The sequence below is a fragment of the Bicyclus anynana genome, chromosome 5 (genome assembly GCF_947172395.1).
Source record: "Bicyclus anynana chromosome 5, ilBicAnyn1.1, whole genome shotgun sequence".
NCBI lineage: Eukaryota > Metazoa > Arthropoda > Insecta > Lepidoptera > Nymphalidae > Bicyclus > Bicyclus anynana.
This window is the reverse complement of record NC_069087.1, coordinates 15053192-15071688: the sequence shown is the minus strand read 5'-3', so window position 1 is coordinate 15071688 and position 18497 is coordinate 15053192. Positions and strand designations below refer to the sequence as shown.

The 18497-nt window shown below is 35.1% G+C and overlaps 2 protein-coding genes across 4 annotated transcripts; one reads left to right on the top strand and one right to left on the bottom strand.

The window, feature by feature from the left end:
- Positions 1-63: 63 nt before the first annotated feature.
- Positions 64-4124, top strand: LOC112043487 (MORN repeat-containing protein 3). The gene is made up of 5 exons (XM_024078938.2): positions 64-739; positions 1603-1666; positions 1927-2174; positions 3151-3338; positions 3886-4124. The coding sequence occupies exons 1-5, from the start codon at positions 595-597 to the stop codon at positions 3991-3993; spliced, it is 753 nt and encodes a 250-aa protein (XP_023934706.1). The 5' UTR covers positions 64-594; the 3' UTR covers positions 3994-4124.
- LOC112043473 (calcium release-activated calcium channel protein 1) lies at positions 3980-17962 on the bottom strand. 3 transcript variants are annotated; one of them, XM_024078888.2, is made up of 3 exons: positions 17626-17962; positions 12384-12533; positions 3980-11533 (listed from the first exon to the last, which is right to left on the bottom strand). In XM_024078888.2, the coding sequence occupies exons 1-3, from the start codon at positions 17707-17709 to the stop codon at positions 11003-11005; spliced, it is 765 nt and encodes a 254-aa protein (XP_023934656.1). In that variant the 5' UTR covers positions 17710-17962; the 3' UTR covers positions 3980-11002. The 3 variants fall into 3 exon arrangements, with proteins under 3 accessions (XP_023934656.1, XP_023934681.1, XP_052737441.1); XM_024078913.2 differs by lacking the exons at positions 12384-12533; positions 17626-17962 and adding an exon at positions 12022-12183; XM_052881481.1 differs by lacking the exons at positions 12384-12533; positions 17626-17962 and adding an exon at positions 11841-12005.
- Between the last annotated feature and the right edge of the window lie 535 nt (positions 17963-18497).

Here is an 18497-nt window from a genome sequence, read left to right as displayed (position 1 = left end):
TAACGCAATAGCGTCAGAGTACAAGTTTAACAGAGCGTGGTTGACTAATTATATTAAAGTTGACAGATATTATTAAAGATTATTAATTAAAACACATAATTTCAAAGTCCTCGTAACCAAAAGTTTTTCTCGAAAGAATTTCAATGAATACATAAAAGCTCAGAAGGAGGTTTATTTTGAAATCATAGACACACGAGCATAAGTTTCTGCGAAAGAGTATCTATATGATGCGAACAATGAACACCACATTATTATGGTCTCTCATTTATTATTTCTCCTTTTTTTTTTAATTTTTAACAATGTACATAAAATATACAAAACACAATTAAAAAGTTATAAAAAAATTCAACCCTCCTGCTGCGGGACATTTGAGTGCCCAAGCAACCGGTAACAAGACCATATTTATTGCTAAAATATCTGTTTGGAAATTTTTGAAAATTGATTTTATCATATATTATGTGACATTTAGCGTGCCTGACATTTATATTAAATACACATAATATTTGTGATTATTTACATATTTGTTTATTTCAATTCCGTCATACATATTATACTTGGTTTATTTATGATTTATTTACTTTATTTTATATAGGTATGCCATTTTATCACAAACCGAAAGCATTTACACAACTACCAACAGCGGCCGAGAAGAAGTCTGTAAAGAATGGACCGCACCACGCAGTGTTCACGTCTAGGTTTGATAAATACGTGGGAGACTGGAAAAATGATTTGAAAGAAGGTAAAGAATCCGGCCATATTTTAAATGTAACGGAAATCTTGGCTGATATAGTGGCATGACCTTAAGTAGAACCATTTTTATGAACTCTACATTACATAGATCTATTAAGTACTTAGGGTTTAATTCGGATATTTAAATTTGTAAATTAAAAATAATTAATCTTCTTTGATGGTGTCCTTGCATAAAATCTTAAAAATGTTTGCAAGTATTTCTGTTATGCCAGGGCACTAATATTCTTTCATTAATTTTTCTTCTTTGTTGTTGGGCTATTGACAGCGGTCTTGGTCTTTAGGACGTGTTGGAGGCAGATGTTATTTTTTTTTCTTTACAAGTTAGCCCTTGACTACAATCTCACCGTAAGTGATGATGCAATCTAAGATGGAAGCAGGCTAATTTGTTAGGAGGATGATGAAAATCCACACCCCTTTCGGTTTGTACACGACATCATACCGGAACGCTAAATCGCTTGGCGGTACGTCTTTGTCGGTAGGGTGGTAACTAGCCACGGCCGAGGCCCCCCACCAGCCAGATCTAGACCAATTAAGAAAAACTCAATCGGCCCGGCCGGGGACCTAACCCAGGACCGTCTACGTCTTGTATATCCACCGGGCATACCACTGCGACACGGAGGCCATCAAATCCGTCGTAATACTCTTCACGAGCATTCGCCACTTCTCGTGAGTCGCATACATCCAATCTTTCATGCAAGGGACCGCCTTCATTAGCGTGGCCTACTTCCCTCTACTTTCCCTTGCACAAAAAGGCGTTCGATGCAATCATTCCCTCGCCGGTCCAAAAAGAAAAACAATCTTTCATTAATAGATACGAGAATTTAGTTATGTAATCATTATTACCTTTTCCAGGTAAAGGGTTATTTTTAACTAAAACTGGAAAATTATATGAAGGCGATTGGCATCTGGGGTTTAGGTAAGGTTACGCTTTCAAATAAAAATTTTTCATTTTGTATGTACCTAATTTCATCACCATCATCATATCAGCCGATGGACGTCCACTGCAGTACATACGCCTTTTGTAGGGACTTCCAAACATCACGATACTGAGCCTCGACGACTCGCTTGATGTCCACCTGGTGGGGGGTCGGCCAACACTGCGCTTACTAGTGCGGGGTCGCCATTCAGCACTATTAAAACTTCATTTTCCAACCACAAACCTATAACATTTTTTAGACATGGATTTGGAACTTTGAGCCATAGACTTCCAAACGGCAGTTTCTATTTAGACTACCGAGGGTGCTGGGTGAGGGGTAAACCGGAAGGCGTTGGCTGGCGGTACTATGAGAATGGCGACGTTTACTTCGGCTTCTGGAAAAGCGGCAAACGGCATGGATATGGAAAGATGTGGTACAAGAATGGAACGTATTACGTTGGGTATTGGAATATGAGCGAAAGAGAGGGGATGGGAATGTTTGTACAAGGTAAATTATCTCATTTTTGTTTCGGTTTGGACAAATACCTAAGTATATATCGCATTAATTAAATTTACGAACGCCTTAAAATTCAAATAATACGTTCCCTGAAAAATATGAATTTAAATAATGAAAACCCCGTTCAAATTCAATCAGTAGTTTTTCAGAAAATTGCGGAGGTAGGTAGGTATAGATAGCTACCTACACATGTGGGTCGTACTTACTGAGTGAAATTTAGCTCGGCCCTTTTCTGAAATCGGTTTAAAGTCAATTTTTTGTTCAGTGAAAACCTTCATAAATTGTCTTTAAAGCGACTTGAGCGATTTTTGCTCCGGGTGGTTTATCAGCACAGGTGAGGTGGTTTATAAAAGAACGGGGAAGACCCAAAACTGTCGTAATAACTGTAATTTGTATCGAAATTGCCAATCAGCTTTTTAGGTAAGTCAGCTAATAGGGTAACTATAAAAAAAATATTCTAAGTACGTAGGTTATTAGATAGGTACCTACGAAGGCGCGTGGTATCGACCCTGCTTCTACAGAGTGGCAGAGAGCGACACATTTTTAACCTATGTTAGTTAAGTATGCTAACATTGGCGAGGTCACGTCTTGCGCTTAGGTATTTAAAGTGTAACGTAGATAGACTTGTAGATACCTTTACCCTGCGACGTGTAGGTATATGGTGCCTTTAATGGTCCAAATAATTGGTTTATGGGCATATACTCCTCCCATGCACCACCTAATGTCTCATGACTAGTTTAGACGCGGTGGTTCAGTAATTTTCCTAGTAGATAGACAATATGACAAGATATGCTAACAGTGAAATTCATAGACGTTGTAGGACACCCCTAGGGGATTATTCACCCGCTGAGTGTCAAATTGTCAAACAAATAGAAGCTAAATTCGACACTCAGCAGCTGAATGATCCCCTGGGGGTGCCCCTACAACGTCTATGAATTCCACTGTAAAACTTCTTTTTTTAAACCAGAAAATGGAAACCGGTACGAGGGCCACTGGGAAGATGATTTAAAGAGCGGTCTGGGTCGTTTCTACCATTTGCACACCGGGCAGTTGCAAGAGGGAGTTTGGGAATGCAGCGTTTGCGTCAAATCGAAGGTCTCCGATATCGTCATAAGACAGTTTTGCGATCTACCCACAGAGTACCCCATACCTCCGGTAATAAGACCTAACTGCTTTAGGCCTTAGATGTGCACCAGTGCGGCCAAAGACATACCTCGTGAAGTGAAGAAAAATAGACAACATTTCGACCAATTACAGCGGAGTAGTCACAGATCCATTTCTTTCGCCCCCAACGCAATGAAGAGACAAAGATATTAGCGGCTGCGCCGCCATTGGTTGACTTTTGTATATTTCTCTTAATCGTAGACACCGCTACGCTGCCAGTCGCGTTAGTGATTTTGTGCAATAATGTTTTGTTTTGTAATTATTGTTTAGTGTGGGCACGGAGAACATGTCGGGAAGGCGAGTGTTGATGCATTCTAAAGGGATCCCTAAAACCTACTCCCAAGGTCACAAGTCCTGGGACCTGCTCAAGATGTTTCCTCTGCCACAAAATAATGGTACAATCACTCAAAGCTACCAGTCACTTCACAACTCGTCGACATGTCTTACTCGTCTCGTGATATAGCGTGGAGCGCATCTCAGGCCTATTAGGCGTAAGTGACTTTAGCGTAGTGCAAACAACAAACATCTATGTTTTCAGGAAACCCTAAGAAATTCGCTCATCATTTTAGAAAGAAGTGCAATATGGCTGAAACAAAAAATAGGAGAGATTGACCAAAAATTAAAACACTGTATCGATCAAATGTAAGGTTTATTTTTTGGTAAATAAAATCAGATCATTAAAAATTCACACAATTGTCTGATAATAAAGAAAATATCTGGAAGCACGAACGCGTTTTTTTCGGTCGGCCTATGTCCAACAACTTGTCTATGTTGTCTGATGTTATCGAGTATTGAGTCGGCTATACACCGACCAACAAGCGTGAATTACAACCAGATTTCATCATTACATATGTTTTATTATAAAACCCATATAATGAGAAAATGAACGGTATTTTATCACTATGTCATTACTATATCACAGTAATTAATTGTATAAATTACATCTTAATCGGAAGTTAAATTTTTTCATCTCATTATAAATGAATCAGTTCTATATGATATAAATATAGTACACATTTATGGAATTATTAATAATACAATGTATTGGGAAATGGCGTCACTAATTTAAATTAGTTTTTCTTTTGCCATCTATTTAAGGCCTATTTTTGAGGAATATGTTTTGAGTAATATAATAACTACTACCCAATGTCCTGACCATTCCTTAAGTCCTTGTAACAAACAAGTCCAAAAACAAAACCGATTGTGACGTATAGCTAATATATTAGAAATCCCTGGATTTTTAAACGATCGTACGATAATCCATATGTCTGGCTATATATTTACAGTTAACATTGTGAGGGCACAATAAGTAGGTATATTATACATTACCTACTACTATTTGATTACTAATTACAGTACAAGTAATAATATTTTTACGCTAGTAATGTCAATAACTGATAGCAACTTTTTAAATATGTACCTTAAAAGGCACCACAAAGCACCTAACTTGAGGGTAGCTTGTAATTGATCGACTTGCGAAAATCGGCACGTCTTTTAGCAGCCAGTTTCTTCATGTAAATCTTAAGAAACAGTAACAGTAGTAAGTATTTATTTATACTTTATTGCACAAAATAAAACAAAAACAATAACAAAGGAAAACATAGAAAACAAGTATGTGCAAAGGCGGTCTTATTGCTTATAGCAATATCTACCAGTAAGTAGTAAAGAAGACTTTATTTATCCGTGATTAAGACCGTCACTTTTGCTTCATGACGTTACTTTGACTGTTACTTACTATACGATGAAGAAACTGGCCGTAAATCAGTAAAACCCGCCAATAACCGGCCATCAATTAAACAGTAGCGACATATTCGTAATATTTTCGATTGCAAACTTAATTCGGCGTCATATGAGAATTTATATACATAAATAAAAATGGCAGCTTGGGCCGTTGACACGATCGCATTTGAATAATAATGCAATATCTGTCCGACTTGCCGGTCGTCTGTATGTATGATAAACACATTGTGAGATTCATATCCGTTAATAGGGTTACCACATATTACTTACTACACGGGCCTGCGGTTTTATTAACAAAACAAATATATTAAATGGTTTTTAAATCTTTAGTTATTTATAAATCAAAGTAGAGTTCAAGATATTTGAAAAACTCAGTGAGAATCTGAAAAAAGACTTTTACTTCATAATGATAATTATAAATTATGGCAAACACCAAAGATTTTATACTATTAGATTTAATAGATAGGTCACTAGCGCGACAAAATTGAGGCTAACAAAGGTGGCTAATTGTCTTAATTTCATTTTATCGCATAGTAAACAACGAACGTTATTAGTTACTTAAACAAATAATACCAAAATATTGACTACAATGTCAGGTTGAGTGTCAAAGAAGTGTAAATTATATATATATACACACACACAAATATATAATGTAAGTAAACACAATATTGTGCTAGTGTGCGTTGTGTGGAGTAGCTAAATTTTAAAATTGTATCCTTACCTTAATCTAATAGTATAAAATCTTTGGCAAACCCAGTATTTGAATTTGCAATACCGGAGATATATGCTATTACGAAATGAAATAAAAAGAAGTTAATATCCAAATTATATGGCAACCCTACTTGGTATTGTAATATTAAGTACTTCTGTTAAGTATATTTAATACATATTGTTAAGTATTTCTATTTCATTGGCCTTTTTAAGTCTCACGATAAGTTCTTAGTTAAAAAATTTACATTGTACAAAGTCACCAATCAAGGTTACATCTTTGAAACCCACCACAGTTACGAAGTACTTAGCTACACTTAATTGCACCGGAGCAACTATTTACAAGGTCAATTTAAAAGGCTCTGGCACACTGGCAAAATTTGCATACCTACTCGAATTTGTCGTTTTTGTGCAAATATGTTAGTCCAGGATCCGGGGAGCACTTTTACAATTGATTACTTACCTATGACAATTTAATTTTCCGTGAGTAGCTTTATCTCGATCAGACGCTTAAGTTTTATATTTACGAAAATTATGGCTTCTGGTATTGGTGGTTTATAACTAGGTAATGAAAACTTCCGAGTGTAGGAACGAGATAACGTACCAAGCAATTTGTAGGACAACGTGGCTGTTAAGTAGTATAACTATTAATTATGTATTATTTAGCAATCTAGCAACAGAAGATAAAAGGAGTTGTTCAAAAACTTTTAATAACCAGCAGTTTTTTGCTGTTAATAATTATATAACTTAACTACCACATTGTGCTACAAAATGCGTGACACGTTATTCGTTCTTACAGCTAGACATATTTATTACCCTGTTAGCTACCAGAATCAAGAGCTTCATGAAGATGAAACTACTCACGGAAAATTAACTGGATAGTAATCAATTGTAAAAATGCTCCTCGTATCCTCGTCTATGTTGAAAGTGGAGAAAAATTATTATATAACAATTATATAGGGTTAATTTAAAACGAAAACTGTGAAACTATTAACTTTGGCCCCATTGTCAGATTATGACCATTCAAACAAAAAAAATCTAAGTAGGTTCAAGCGTGTTCAAGAATCGGAGAACATACATAAAAAAGAAGATTAGATTCCGACGATTACAAAACCAAACCATCTATACTCGAAATTTACTTAGATGACTTTTTAACACAACAATAATGGCCGACTATGAATCAAAGACAATCAGTAGGGTTGAGAAGTTAACGGCGGGCATCGGAACGATATCAAGTAGGTATCGTTATAACTGAAATACCTAAACTAAAACATCCGTTACTATACAACGTTATCTTAAAAGGGAACGTATACTAACGTTTGTCGGTTGTGTGCATTTTAAGAAATTAAATATCACGTGTCACAAACGGTGAACGGTGCACGGTTTATGCCTATGGGTACGCGTGGTTAAGAAATGGGGTAATCTTTTTTTATTATTATTATAAATATACTTAAACAATACACATCACTATCTAGCCCCAAAGTAAGCATACAGAGTAGCTTGTGTTATGGGTGCTAAGATAGTTGATATTATAGTATTAATATACAATTATATACTACATATAAATACTTATATACACTCATGTTCATCACACAAATATTTTCCAGTTGTGGGAATCGAACCCACAGCCGTGGATGCAAAAAGCAGGGTCACTACCCACTGCGTCACGCGGCCGTCTCTTTCTTTAATCTTTTGGGGACGTACTAACGTCCAAGATTTGCTTATACTTCAAAAAAGTGTGCACGTATCCACGTACATACTGGGTGTAAGGGACATGATACCGAAAACTGCGTGAAGAGGTTAAATTTAGTTTCCACAACGATATTTTAAATAACAATTACGTGGGAAATGAGAAAATTCAGATTTTGAAAATTTTGAGCACGCAATGTACAGCGAACAATGCGATAACAACGCTCCGCAATCTACTGTGTACGTACGAGTAGGTACGTACGCATCGACAGCAAATCGGCTGGCTACACTTACCTATCTAATACCTATTTTTTATACTTTACAAGTTTTTAACTAGGTACAGGTAATTAACTTACTTCAGGTTGTTTCTCGTTTACGAGACGTTCTGTCGTCATAGTAGGTACAATATTCATGAGTACTGAATTGATTTGATCTAAGCATTTCAAGACTTCTCAGTCAACACACACAAACACACACAATACAAACGACACAATTGTATGAGTATTCGTTACAGAAAATCACTACTAACATAACATAGAACATACACAAAGGTTTTTGAATTTTGGTTTGTTTGTCAACAGACCGCCGAACACGAACTAAAGAAAAAATAGCGTAGCGTCTAGCGAAAGGACCTAAAGTTTCAATATTTTGAAAATACCTATTAACCACGCCACGCAGCTTAGGTTAGAGAGAGATAGCAATTATTTTCCTCGGCACCGGCGGCGGTCGGCAATACAACGTCGCGCAGTTTGTTTGTGACTTTGTATAGATAGATACCTATTAGTCGTGACCTGCCTATTTGACCTCTTGGAAAACAGCTGATCGCGCGCATTTTGCAAATTAAATTTACATTGCTAGTTTTTGTTAAAATCTTGATTTGACGATTTTTATTAAAAATCGTATTGAGATAATGTTATCCATACCAGTGTTTGAATAATGCTACTATTCGTAAGATATCTTTTACGCTATAGAATAACGTGAGCATATGTATTGTATAACATTTTTATTAAAAAACTATTTTTTAAAATAAAATGATTATAAAATATTTCATTTTCCCATCTTTAAACTAACAACATATCAATTATTAAAGAATCATTCATTATCATTTATCGATAAGTTAACGCTCGATGTTATTTACCCATCCTTGCTTTTCATAGACAATCTAGCGTTACGAAATGTCAAATTGCCGTAATCGTAGTTAAGCTGTGCAAATTAATCTCGTTGTGATTTTGTTTTTCAGAAAATAAATGTGAATAAATCGTAAATTCGGTGTAGTTTTTGGTGTAATTCGTACTGTACGCGTATAATAAAGGATTTAGACACTTTGTTCTTTAGAAATAACGTATAACGTAAGTGAAATATGTGATTTTAGTGACAAGACGGGTTTGTTTTGGTGATTAGACTTCTAAGAAAATTTTTGGTATATATCGGTTAAAATGTGATAAGAAATTCGGAAAATAATTAGGAAGACAATATTTTAGTGAGTGGTGCCAATGAATACTTTGCCCAAATATTTTGTTTATACTTAATATGCACAAATTTTTACAAATTTTTTAATATGCACAAACATTTTATACTTAATATGCACAAATTTTTGTCAGTGTGAGAGACCTTTAAATAACTGATAACAACACCTTGTATTACAAGGATGCTTACGTTAAAACTTGCGTCATTGGGTAAGTTTCATGTGTTGACATAGATAGTTATCAGGTAACTAATTTTCCCTGGATTTTCATTGAGCAATTATTTTTGTTACCCCCATTTTATGTCTAGATTATTACATGGCGCGTAAACAAGTTCACACAGTTTGTGATAAAATCATCACGATTATCATGATCAGACAATTTTTTTTATTAGCTGCTATCTGATGATAGCGCATGTAGTGTTTACACACCAACTAAGAAAACCTCAATCGACTCAGCCGGGGATCGAACCCTGGACCTCGGGAAAGAGCTGCACAGCTCGAGTGTAGAAATATCAAAGCGGACTCGAAGTTTGGTGCGATCTATACACAAGGTAAGATTTAATTAATTTAGGTATGTTTTATTAATTATTCTGAAAAGTGCGATGAACATTAAGTACGAGATTCACTTTCCCGAGATATTACATATTCTAAAACACTTTGAGAAACAGTGACGTGCACACTGTAAACCTAAGTATAATTGTCATTTATCAAAAAGATATCCCCATGATCTATTATTTGATTAATATTTAATTGTTTTAGCCATCTACTTTCCTGCTGCATCCCCTAGTCATAAAATAATATCCTGTGCATCGTTTCACTCTTAAAAGTTTGCCGCTATTCACGTTATCAATAAGTATTATGAACGTCATACAGGCGACTGTCACCGTACCCATGCTATCTGAAAAACACTTTAGTCAAGCATTTTCTGGCAAAATATTTTTCGTTTTCTCGAATATGACAAAAATTATGGATTCCATATTCGAGGAAAACAATATTGCTATACCTCCATGACTACACCATAATCCTACGGATTCTGGAAACATATTAACGCCCGATGATAACTAATTAATCCTAATGTGACGGTAGATACACATAACGCACTGCGCCCTATTCATTGTGTTGATACATTTGTGTAAACGGGTGTATATGTCACACGCCTACCCCTGTATCAATCTAAATTATTTTCAAGTCTGACTGTTCTGACGTTCTCTTACTTTAAACAAACAAGTCGTTTGTGCTGACAAATTACTACTACATTCAAACCAAATCGTCTTCCGTAAGTAGAAGAACTACTTCTAAAAATCGTCAGTAAAATGACATTTCAGTGACAGTTGAACTTGTCATTTTACTGACTGGAATTAATAATCATACTATAATTTGAGTTTCAAGTTTTGTTTCAATACAATATTCCCTACTCGATTATTAAATTGTCAGAAGTTCTGATAGGATAATATTTTGAGCAATGGCATTAATTTCATAACTTTTTAATAATAAGGGTCACTATTTATGACAAGTGGCGTAGCCTGCCTTGGAGGGGCCCTGTTTTTAATTATTTGAGGACCAAATTGAAGGGTAAAGATTTCTTACAAAAGAAACACAAAATGTACTTGAAATAAATATAAAATAAATATTTATTGATTTTAAAATATCACTTCCTCCTAGAAATTCAGCTAGCCAAGCAATTCAAATTAAACAAACAATTTTTTTGATGTATACCTGAAGACGATTTTCATTTTTCTAAAATTTCTGCATCTATAGACAATAGTGATAAGTCTGATGGCCGTTCTTGTCCCATAGAGGACCTTAGGGGCCTCTGTGGGACAAGAACGGGTCCCGTCATAGATACGATGGTAGCTTCGCCCTGCATTAAGGGTCAATGCCTATGTGTTTCTACCGTTATAAATCCACAACACGATATACTTAAAACCCGAATTTACAATGTCTTAGCACTTATTTGTACGCCGTCAAACGGAATAATCTAAAAAAGAGGGGGTTTAACAATATAGGAATACAAGTTACAACAATCCATAACGGCATACGCCTTAAACAAAAATCACACTACCCTACTCTGATCTAACAGTGTGAGATTGTTCATCCTCGAATCGTGATCACCCATTTCAATTTGCTCTTTCAAAAGTTCCAATTCCTTTATGCCTGTGACCGTTACTTCGTATTTATGTGACGCTAATGACATATAGAAGTGTATTGCAAACGCTAAAAATACAATCATCACTGGTATTAAGACGACACACGCCGACCAAGCTGCAGTTTCACTCAAATCGTAGAACTTCACCCAGCAGAGTATAGCTATTTCAACTAAGAACAGGATGAGACCTAACAAAGTTGAAAACGCCCACGCTATTTCGATGTACCAGTGCAGCCTTTCGTGTGGAGATTCGTGGACGAGGGAGATACTGTGGAGATTGCCCACGGCTTCTATATTGGGCAGGATGCACGTGCTGATCATGAGAGCTAGCATGTGCACCGCGACTAACAGTGTTGTGCAAACTGTGAACGCCACAAGCATAGCTGGCGGCACTTTGGTATCGTTGGGCGGATTTAGTTGCACCTCAACCATTGCTACCTGTAAAAGAAAACATTTATAAATTAAATTTAACTTCACTGGCGCAGTAATGCTAAGGAATAGAGAGGCGCTGATCAATATGTCTGTTTTGCTGATGGCTAGTTACCGCTCTACCGTCAACGACGTACTACTATGCTAAACATTTTAGCGTATGATACCGTTTAAAATCCAGTCTGTGTAGACTTTTAATTTCTACCCTCTTGGACAGTTAGTTAACATAAATCAGGCATGATAGCATCCAAGCATTAACGATGAAAAAATGTTTTATTCAAATACATAAGTCTCAAATAGTTTTTGTTGTACTTACCATAGCAAATTCAGACAACAGGGCTGATGTCTTGCTGGAAGCCTTGAGCTTTGCTCGGCTGAGCTGTAGCTTGCGCCATGACAGATACACCGGCGTGTGAAGCGCGTCCCCGGACTGTATGGGTGTCTCGCCCGACATTATGCACCTGTGTTGTTGCGTGAAAGAGACGCAAACTACTTACCATAGCAAATCCAGACAACAGGGCTGATGTCTTGCTGGAGGCCTTGAGCTTGGCTCGGCTGAGCTGTAGCTTGCGCCATGACAGATACGCCGGCGTGAGCTGCGCGTCCCCGGACTGTATTGGTGGCTCGTCCGACATTACGCACTTGTGCTGTTGTGTGAAAGAGACGCAAACTACTTACCATAGCAAATCCAGACAACAGGGCTGATGTCTTGCTGGATGCCTTGAGCTTGGCTCGGCTGAGCTGTAGCTTGCGCCATGACAGATACGCCGGCGTGTGCAGAACGTCCCCGGACTGTATGGGTGTCTCGCCCGACATTACGCACCTGTGTTGTTGCGTGAAAGAGACGCAAACTACTTACCATAGCAAATCCAGACAACAGGGCTGATGTCTTGCTGGAGGCCTTGAGCTTGGCTCGGCTGAGCTGTAGCTTGCGCCATGACAGATACGCCGGCGTGTGCAGCGCGTCCCCGGACTGTATGGGTGTCTCGCCCGACATTACGCACTTGTGCTGTTGTGTAAAAGAGACACAATTAAAGTAGGTATAGGTAAGAAAATTTGTAGTTATACCACAACCCAATCAAATTAAACAAAACAAAACCCAATCTACAAATCTGTAAGCAAGCTTATTCTAATAATACATAATAAATTGTCGCTGTAAATGTTTTGTCTGTTTATATGTGTTTTTCGTTTACACACAATTTTAAAGACGAACTATTTAATTATTATTGTCATACAATTACAGTCTGTTGCAGTGAGATAAATTCGTTTACCTACTTTTAATATGTAGACTTATTTATCAAGCGCTTCTAATATGTCTTTAAAAGGTACTGAAGCCAGATTCTACCGAAAAGAGCACAGAACAGACAACGCTAAAGCTAAAGCTTGAAAAAGAGTCAGCAAACAACTACTAGGTATACCATTATGATTCATCATTAGCAACCTATTTTCGGCTCACTGTTGAGCATGAGTCTTCTCTCTGAATGAGATGGGTTAGTCCACCACACTGGCCCAGTGCGGATTGGCCGACTTCACATATGTAGAGAATAAAGAAAATGTTCAGGTATGTAGGTTTCCTCGCAATGTTTTTCATTCACCGTTTGAGACATGTGATATTTAATTTCTTAAAATGCACATAATTGAAAAGTTGCGAGTAGCATGCCCCGAACCGCCTTCGAACCTACGCTCTCCGATTCGAAGGCAGAGGTAATATCTACTGAGCTATCACGGCGGTATAATAACAAATAATGGATCATTAGGAACTGCGCATTCAACCACCTCATGACTAAACGATATATCGGGACTGGGTTTCCCAGAAACAATTATTGTTAATACTGACTGCGCGGATACATAATGATAGCTACATAACAGAGATTGAATTTGAGTTATTACTGAAATGTCGCCTGATGTTAAGTGACACTATGCAAAGTTGAATGGCACCGCGACAACTTGGAAGAAGTACTAATGAGAAATATATATTTCTAAATAGTGTTTAGAAGACACTAAAGACTGTAGTAACAACTTCTTGACAGCCTCCGTGACGCAGTGGTATGCGCGGTGGATTTACTAGTCGGAGGCCCGGCTGGGCCAATTGTTTTCTATAATTGGTCCGGCTGGTGGGAGGCTCAGGCTTCGGCCGTGGCTAGTTACCACCTTATCAACAAAGACCGCCAAGCGATTTAGCGTTCCGGTGCGATGTCGTGTAGAAACCAAAAGGGGTGTGGATTTTCATCCTCCTCCTAACAAGTTAGCACGCTACCATCTTAAGATTGCATCATCACTTACCATCAGGTGAGATTGTAATCAAGGGCTAACATGTAAATAAATAAAAGAAAAAAACCCAGGACCTCTAAGTAATTAACTAAGGCAAACTGACAAACGAACAGGAAACTCCCCGGTGCATGTCTGGCAAAATCCCTACTTATACTACAGCCTTTCTTGATGTACTGTTTTCCATCAAAAAAACTAAAAATGAGGGTATAAATCACTAGTCATTTCACGATAATTATATTCAACTTGTTCTTAAATTGATGAAAATAAAAAAAAATTTGATTAATAAGCTAAGAACAATCAGATATGGTTAATATATTTTATATAACATTTTATAAACAAACCATACTTAATTTAAAATAAATAAGTTATAAAATGGCATGCGTTTTCTACCTTCATGTCTAATTTCTTTGTTGGTAAACAGTACTCGTCAAGAGAGGCTTTAGTATAAGCTAGATAAATTTTATGTATACTGACGTAATACTTGTACTTTAATTCCAAAAATAAAACACTGTTTACTAATTTGTAATACAGTAGGTATTATCAGAATAAACAGCTAAAACTGAGTACCTACAGCTACTAACTACAGATAATTTCAAGGTGAATATAAAAATGCAAATTTAACAAGGATAAGTACCAACCTACCTACCTCTTCAACCATAGTTTCACTTGAAAAGTGTTTAAGTTAAAAAGGTTTTGTATGTACATAATTATTACATATACATAATTAGTCTACAGGGTTCTTTAAAGAAAATTAATTAAAAATGTCTAAACTTTTGTAAATAAATCTTAAATTGTATCCCTTAAATCGCATCCTTATATTATGACCTAGCCAAACTTATTCATTGATAAATATCATAAAGCACCTTACTAGTAAAGTGCAGGGTGCCACTTGCAATATCTCGTCGATATCGACAATCTTACGTCGATATATCGACAGTCTTACGTCGATACGTATTTTAAAAAATGCAAGGGTAGATAAAGGCTTGTGTTACATGGATAGTCTTAATTATTTGAATTATAAATTAGATAAGCAGTTCCGGTCCTATAAGTGGACTTGTCAACACCTTGAAGTTTGGGAAATACTCCACAACACCCTGTATATAAAATGTCATTTTTACTTGGAACTACAATATATTCACATATTTGTGAATTATCTATGAAGTGAGAGATACAACTTTGTACTGAAAAGTGACTGAAAATCTCATCTTGAAGATGTTCATAAATAATACAAAAGCAAAATTGTCAATGTGTGAATATATTGAGGTGCCAGGTAAAAGTAAAGGTTGCTGCATTTAGGACCTAATAGGAACATATAGAGTTTGAAGTATGTCATAAACGCAGACAGGAGTTTAAATTACATTATGTATACAGCAACCTTTAATTGAGATATACTGTTAGCACAACACAAAGTTATGTTAGTTACATTTGAGAAGATTGAAACATTTTAATAAACAAGAAATGTTAACAAAGCAAACACAAAAAAAATCAACACAAATAAAAGAAGCAAATTGTTATGGTTCATATACCATATAAATGTAATCAAATAAGTACAAAACCGAACTGAAAACAGAACATTTAAACATGGCAGAGTTTCATTTAAAAGTGTAAGTTATTCTCCTAGGACATGGAGAATTAAGTTCAAGCAATACTCTACCAAATGCTGTTTAAAATAAAGTTAAATATAAAATACTACAATTTTTGTGACAACAGCCTTTATGTACTTATTTAAAGAAAACATAAAACAAAAGCAAGTGTTACCAAAAGATTTTATAACACTGAAAAACCAAGGTTGAAAGCTACTACAAAATTTCAGAAGTTGGAATTACATGGGAATTGTTATGCCCTTAAAGCTAACAAGTATGGTGGCAAGTCTCAGGTCTACATGTTTAATAAAGAAAAAAAGGCTGACTTCATTATAAAACCAAAAAGTAATATACGTGAGTGAATTACACTCACTCTACCAAAAATCCCTAACCTCAAAGGTTCAAAAGTAATTCTAGTTTAGGTGAATTGGAATTATTTACTTAAAGAACTCAATTTGCATAATTATCTTCATTAAGACTAGTGAAGACCAGTATTTAAAATTACTTTGGTCATAGTCAGTGTTAATAAAAAAATATGCTTTACTTTAGTTTTACCTAACTTTCTTGCAATAATTTTACACTGTGTTTTCAGGGTAAACATTAATTATGTGATGTTCAGTTTGAACTCCCAATGACTACCTCACCAAACAATTACTACTACCCCATTTATCTAGTTATATATAGTTTTAAATATTTCAAAATTTACTATATTAAAAAATACTACACCAAATTTTTAAGCATGAAATTGTAAGCAAATAAAAAGTGCAATAGCTCATCAAGTGCAATTTAAAAGTATTATTTGTCAGATTTCAGTCTACCCAAGCTTTCTGCTATTTAAGGAAAAATACACTCTCTATGAAAATTTTATTAATTGTATTATGTAATGAACTTTATACACAGATGGGTTTATAAGTTTTGTAACAAAAAGTTAAACTTTATATGCACATAATGAACAGGAATTATTTACATTGAGTAATTTATATTTCTTTAATGGAAACTAATGGAACTGCATGACTGAAGCCCTTCTGCCCCAATATAACACATAGTAAACTCACTTTGACTCAAAAACCTTTGGATTCTCCCTCGAGTGCAGAATAATCTCAATCTAATTGAAGGCTTCACTAAACACCTGTCATTAATTCCACTAAGAAAACAATAAGTTATATGAAAATACAAGTTGTTATAACAAATCTGCTTACTAAACCAAATAACTGTAGTGAAACCATATTATTTAATTTATCTATTTCTTGGGATCCTATCAGTTTCTGTAATTTTATTTTTTATTTATTACTTAATTAAAGTAATTCATAGTGACATACTGTGCTCATTATTTTCAAGAGACCAAATTACAAACTATAGCCAAAAATAAATTATACCTCTTACATTTTATAATATTAAATTGTATTTTATTCATTTTTGTATAATATACAGACTAATACATATCAGTATTTTTTGGGATCCCAAATATCTCGTTGATTAGTGTTTTATTTGGTTTGTAAAGCAAATTTATAATAGTAATAAAAAATAAACATCTTATTAAACTTAATACTATTAGATTTTAACATGCTTCATTTTAATGATTATTATATCACTTTAAACTGAAGTGTGAGTAAAATAATATTAATTTTAAAAATTGAACCAACTCTGTAAATTATGTTTCTCTGTAATAATTTATATCTGCATTGTATGTTTAATATATTATTCAAAATGTTGCAATATTACTAACATGTTTTCAAAGTAACAAAACATTATAGTAGCAAGAACAATAAAATTAATGTTGTGTGACGAAATCTTTGATAGGTAAAGTTACTAAATAGTGTAACACACACTACATGTTACATTAGCAACTTTACCTTATTTCGTCAAACTCAAGAGCAAATAATCTTTTTAAAACATTTATTAAATCTTATATAGGTAGTATAGGTCTTTTATGTGTTTAAAAACATGCTACAGCATATAGTTAAAGCAGTCCACTTGCAGAATATAGAGCTGTACAGAGTTCATTTGGATGCTGTTAAACTTTGGTTCACTGTAAATTTTAGAACAAATAATAGTATCACATAGAACATAGCAAAGGCAATGTAACAATAATTAAATACAGAAAGATTGTGAAGTAGTTTGTACTTAACTACGCTAATTAATGAACTGAATAGATACGAAATTTTAATTAAAAACAAAGCGATACACTACAAAAACTTGCTCAAGTGCTTGTTGTATATAGCCGGGTGTATTACAATTATGGCATACCTTCGTCAGGTTCGGGCACCAGCTATTAGAATGACTGTATCGAGTGTTCTGATGCCCGACCGTGCTGGCTGACCAAACCGACATACCTAAACAAATGGCACAGTCCTTCGGTATAGAGAGACGAGGTCACTGGATTACAAGTTGGATTATATTTATTCCATAAGCAAACAATATGCATAAACTGGATCACAGAAAAAAACTCGGCTTAGCCTAGAGACGTTATTAAACATTTTACAAAAAAAACATTACATTAATTTTTTTGAAACATCAAATCCAAAAATAATGAAAAAAAATATTATTAGATGTGACGTCACCAACACTGTAATAGATAAAAAATATTAAGAAACGAAACTGTCATTAAATGACGTATATTACGTTTATGGATTGGGGCGATATTACGTATCATTTGGTTATGTGATTACAATCATAGCGATTTATCTTAATGGACTATTCGTCTCTATGGTGTAGTGGCTCCTCAGATCAAATATATTGGACTTGTATGCTTTTTACACAGAATATCCAGAGTGAGTCTTTACAAGCAATGTTCTGAAGCCGGTGACCCATTAAAAAAACAAACGTGATGCGTCTCCTTGGCAATTTGTATTTCAAAATTTAACACTAATAATAATTACGTAAACTACCATCAATAAAAATACTCTATCTTATTTCTTTAATTTTTGTAAACAGTTTTTAAAATATTTAAAAACATAATACGCCATTTTTCTTGAATATTATTTAAAGTTACTGATGCGACGGTTCGTGTCGTACTGACTCGAGAATGTACTGTATGTACAATGTAATGTATGTACTTTTTGAACTTCGTATTTGGAGCGGCTACGATACCGTCGTGTTCCGTACGCTCTATCTGTATA